Below are 4,828 nucleotides of genomic sequence, written 5' to 3' on the forward strand. Positions count from 1 at the left end.
TTATTTTTTAATTTTATTTTTTGATAATTAATATCGTATCTATCTTTGAGTATTTTTCATAATACACTTGGATTTTCGATCATATAATATGTAGATTCTAAGGACTCGTCAATATGTTTGCTAAGAAAAATACTTACTATTGCTTTCTCTTGTTCGGAATAATTGTTATTTTCATTCAGGGTTTCTAAAATACAGTTTGATTCGAGATGTTTTTCTACATTCATAACCCATGTTAAGTAGTTGTTCCCACTTGTTCTAAATGAGCAAATTTAAGCCTTTTCAAATTCGACATTTTCTATTATCATAAAGATGAATAACATAAATCATAATCATAATCAACTTCTATTCATAGACAAATAATAAAATGAAATTAGAATCATTTTAAATTCATAAGCAGCAAACAACAGAATAATGGTATGATTACAAATAATAAAACCACAAGGGCAGGATAGAATATAGGTTCACCCGGTGGTATATTAGCAACAATGATGATAGTTAATATGACCAATACAATAGGAAAAATCATCCTTGTGTGAATCATTTTTACAAAAACTTTTTGAGAGTAGTAATCTGAAAAATGAAGATTGATTTGTGAAAATGTGAAAACGGAGATGTTTATTTTATATTTGAAAAATATAGTTGTTGTAACGTTGTCAGTTGACGTTAACAACCGTTATGTATATATGACCGTTGTAACGTCGTTAGTTGACGTTAACGAATAAAGTCACTATATCAAAACGCGTATGAGTAATATAAAGGACAAGATTTTTTTTCTTATTTTAACTTTTAAGATTTACTTTTAATAAAAATAAAAACTACTTTTTCTTATTTTAACTTTTAAGATTTACTTTTAATAAAAATACAAACTACTTTTTCTTATTTTAACTTTTAAGATTTACTTTTAATAAAAATACAAACTACTTTTCTTATTTTAACTTTTAAAATTTACTTTTAATAAAAATACAAACTACTTTTCTTATTTTAACTTTTAAGATTTACTTTTAATAAAAATACAAACTACTTTTTCTTATTTTAACTTTTAAGATTTACTTTTAATAAAAATACAAACTACTTTTCTTATTTTAACTTTTAAGATTTACTTTTAATAAAAATACAAACTACTTTTCTTATTTTAACTTTTAAGATTTACTTTTAATAAAAATACAAACTACTTTTTCTTATTTTAACTTTTAAGATTTATTTTTAATAAAAATACAAACTACTTTTTTTTATTTTAACTTTTAAGATTTACTTTTAATAAAAATACAAACTATTTTTTCTTATTTTAACTTTTAAGATTTACTTTTAAGAATAAACATTAGTATGCATGAAATAAATAATGATTAATTGCATAAGTAATCATAAATGTTAGATAACATATAAAGACCCCATCGTATTCGTATTGATCGGAATTAATCTCGACCCATGGTACCGTGTTGTCAAATGACGTGTTGCGTACATAAAGTACCGTGTTGTCAAATGACGTGTTGCGTACAATCATGAGGTCTTATTAACATAAATATAAATGTTAGTGAAGTTAATAAGAGTTAGATTACAGAAAATATAATTCAGGCGGTATAACCGACCATATATAACTTAAATAACATAAATATAAATGTTAGTGAAGTTAATGAAAGTTAGATTACAGAAATATAATTCAGGCGGTATAACCGACCATATATAACTTAAATAACATAAATATAAATGTTAGTGAAGTTAATAAAAGTTAGATTACAGAAATATAATTCAGGCGGTATAACCGACCATATATAACTTAAATAACATAAATATAAATGTTAGTGAAGTTAATAAAAGTTAGATAATTTCTTACCTTGATTAGTGACGTGTGCTTGCTTAGATAAACCTTGATTATACGGAGCACTTCGTGCTGATAACGTGTTATATTTCAGTAGGCTTATAACTACCTTTAGTGACCTAGTTCTTGACTGTAGACTACTAATAAGTATATAGAGAGAATATGAAAGAATATGAGAGAATATATTTAGTGTGTGTTTTATAAACTTATAACACACATATTTATACTTAAAAAATCTACTATACAATATCTATAATAATAATAAAATTAACATCCAATTTAACTTTTATAACAAATTAATTATTCTGAACCCTACATGAAATTGCGTGTTTACGGATAATGGGCTTTCGTGGGCCATACCTCAAATTTGTGCCGTCAATTCACGTTAAACGGCACCGTGTCGTCGTCTCCTTTACCCTACAAATAAATATAGAAACGTAGAAAAACTAATAAACAATAATATCTTTTTCTTTTATTTCTTCCCCAACTCTCAACCCTAATTTCAATCAAATTACCATGGCTAAAAGCTCCTTCAAATTGGAACAACCTTTAGGTTATTACTTCTGATCTTTTTATAATTCAATTGTTTTCGCTCTTGATCTGTTATTCAATTGCATTTATTATGATGTGTTTCGTTAACTATCTGTTTATCGTCTGTACAAACTGTACAATATATTTATACGTTCATAGTTAAATATTTAATTAGGTTTATGGTGGATCGAAAGTAAATAATATAAATTGATATAACCTCTAAGGGTCTGTGGATCGAAATTAAATAAAATTAAATTGTTTCAACCTGTAATTAGGGTTTGATCTGTTAACAAAATTGATAATCGTTTTGTCATGGTATGATCTTTATGATTGTGTGCATGAAACTGCCTACTTTAGCTAGTCTAACTAAACTGGTGTTTATTATTGATCAGTGTTGTCTGACCTTTCCTAATTCTTTTGGATTAACATATTGATCATAGCAAATCATTATAGAGACTACATATGTAATATGTTAAAGTTTTTTACTTTATTATTGGTTGTGATATTTGTTAGAGAGGAGACAAGCTGAGTCTGCTCGTATCAGGGAGAAGTATCCTGACCGAATTCCGGTACTTAAAATATTTTCAATCATGTAATTAAATCCATTATTTGTGATATTATTCTGATCTTTTATGCTCTGTTTTTTGTTTACAGGTTATTGTGGAGAAGGCTGATAGAACCGACATACCTGACATTGACAAGAAGAAGTTAGTAACCTCTTTACATCGTTTTCGTTATCGAGTTTGATTTTAATAATGCATTTGGTTCTTTTTTTTCTAACTCTATATATTTATTCATTCTCTATGTGGTCTTAGTTGTTTCATTACTTAGTTCTTTTGATGTTTGAAGCTTTATAGACTTTTTTTGGTATACGATGTATCAACTTATGTTTTGTTTACTAAATTCGTTATGTTAGTTTTATTGCGTATAGGTGTTTGTAGTCTATAACCAACTATTTGATTCAGGTATATTTTATTGTAATATGTCTAAGTGATTCGGTGGATGCAGATATTTGGTACCTGCTGATCTGACCGTTGGACAGTTTGTGTATGTTGTGAGAAAGAGAATTAAGCTGAGTGCCGAAAAGGCCATCTTTATCTTTGTCAAGAACATTTTACCACCTACTGGTATGAATAAATTCGTATCCTTTTGATATTTGATATTCAAGATTTGGTGTATGTTATTGTTTGAATATTGGTTTTTCTAATTCTTAAATGTTTTCTTGGTGTTTTGAAATTTCAACAACAGCTGCCATGATGTCTGCTATCTATGAAGAAAACAAAGATGAAGATGGTTTTCTTTACATGACTTACAGTGGAGAGAACACATTTGGATTGCTTTGAAGTGTGTGAAATGGAAGCTGGATGATGGATGTAAATATGGTTAAAGAAGGCATGAACATGTACATTCTTTTATCAATGGTCTTCTTTGCTAGGTCGAAACCTTTATCTACTTTTCTCTTTCGCCTTTATTAGGCAGTATTGCAGTTGAACGCTCTTATGTTGAAACTGGGAATAATCTGATAGTAGTATGAATGAATGGTGTTTGCTTATTTTTAAACTTTGTGTTTGAGTTCTTGAAATCTACTGATCTTTTAGTTAAAGTGCTTAAGCAAACAGTTCCTGTTCTGAAATCCTTGTTTGTTTAATTAAAGTGCTTAATCTGTGTTTATAAGATTGCAAGTGACTGCATCATTAACAAAGAGGATATTGGGGTGTTTGATTGTGTGATTTGGAACTGATGCTTGCAACCATAATGACCTGATTTTAATGCTTAGATAAGTAAAATGTTCTGCTAATCAACTAATAATATTGGGGCGAGATATATATGGCCTGTTTGGGAGTGAGCTTTTAGGAGTTTAGAACTTTTTGTTTGGAAGATAAAACCCCTCAGTCAAATAAAGTAAAGTTATGGATCATTTCATACCAGATATAACCAAACTATTTATAAAGTCTAAGATTAACTTTACAGAACAGGAACTTTTTTTGGATCAACTTTAAGTCTTTTTTTAATTAAGAATGTCAACGTGGATGCAAGTAATAATCTAATTATGACATCTTAAACAACACTAATACATTCAGAACTACTTTTAAAACAATACATTCAGAACTACTTTTAAAACATAATGTTACAAAGTCAGGGATAAAATTGAGTGCAATGTTGCAGTCTAATGACCTCTCGCTAAAAGAGGCATGTCACTATCAGTTGAGCTACAACTCAATGTTTTTACTTTTGGAGTTATGGTTAATAAGAATTATTAATCCGTATTACATAATCACTCTTAAAATAGTTTTCCAAATACCACTAAATCTGGTTTAATATGTCTACTTATATCAAAGTAAAATCACTCTAAACAAATTGAAATTATGCTGAGATTTGGTGTTTGATTTTTTGTTGTGTGCGTGTTCGCTTTCAACGAAAAGTTATATCTCTAGCACGTATCGTTATGTTTGGCTGTTTGCATTTGGCTGTTTGCGTTTA

At 28.1% G+C, this 4,828-nt stretch overlaps 1 protein-coding gene across 1 annotated transcript; it reads left to right on the top strand.

Annotated features, from left to right (window-relative positions):
• Positions 1-2,263: 2,263 nt before the first annotated feature.
• Positions 2,264-3,907, top strand: LOC139856192 (autophagy-related protein 8C-like). The gene is made up of 5 exons (XM_071845441.1): positions 2,264-2,369; positions 2,861-2,916; positions 3,002-3,054; positions 3,356-3,474; positions 3,596-3,907. The coding sequence occupies exons 1-5, from the start codon at positions 2,333-2,335 to the stop codon at positions 3,688-3,690; spliced, it is 360 nt and encodes a 119-aa protein (XP_071701542.1). The 5' UTR covers positions 2,264-2,332; the 3' UTR covers positions 3,691-3,907.
• Positions 3,908-4,828: the final 921 nt, after the last annotated feature.

The sequence above is a fragment of the Rutidosis leptorrhynchoides genome, chromosome 6 (genome assembly GCF_046630445.1).
Source record: "Rutidosis leptorrhynchoides isolate AG116_Rl617_1_P2 chromosome 6, CSIRO_AGI_Rlap_v1, whole genome shotgun sequence".
Taxonomy (NCBI): Eukaryota; Viridiplantae; Streptophyta; class Magnoliopsida; order Asterales; family Asteraceae; genus Rutidosis; species Rutidosis leptorrhynchoides.

Coding starts and splice junctions, on each gene's coding strand:
- LOC139856192 (XM_071845441.1), top strand. CDS start 2,333: ATGGCTAAAAGCTCCTTCAAATTGGAACAACCTTTAG. Junction 2,370..2,860: donor CAAATTGGAACAACCTTTAG/GTTATTACTTCT, acceptor GATATTTGTTAG/AGAGGAGACAAGCTGAGTCT. Junction 3,475..3,595: donor GAACATTTTACCACCTACTG/GTATGAATAAAT, acceptor TTTCAACAACAG/CTGCCATGATGTCTGCTATC.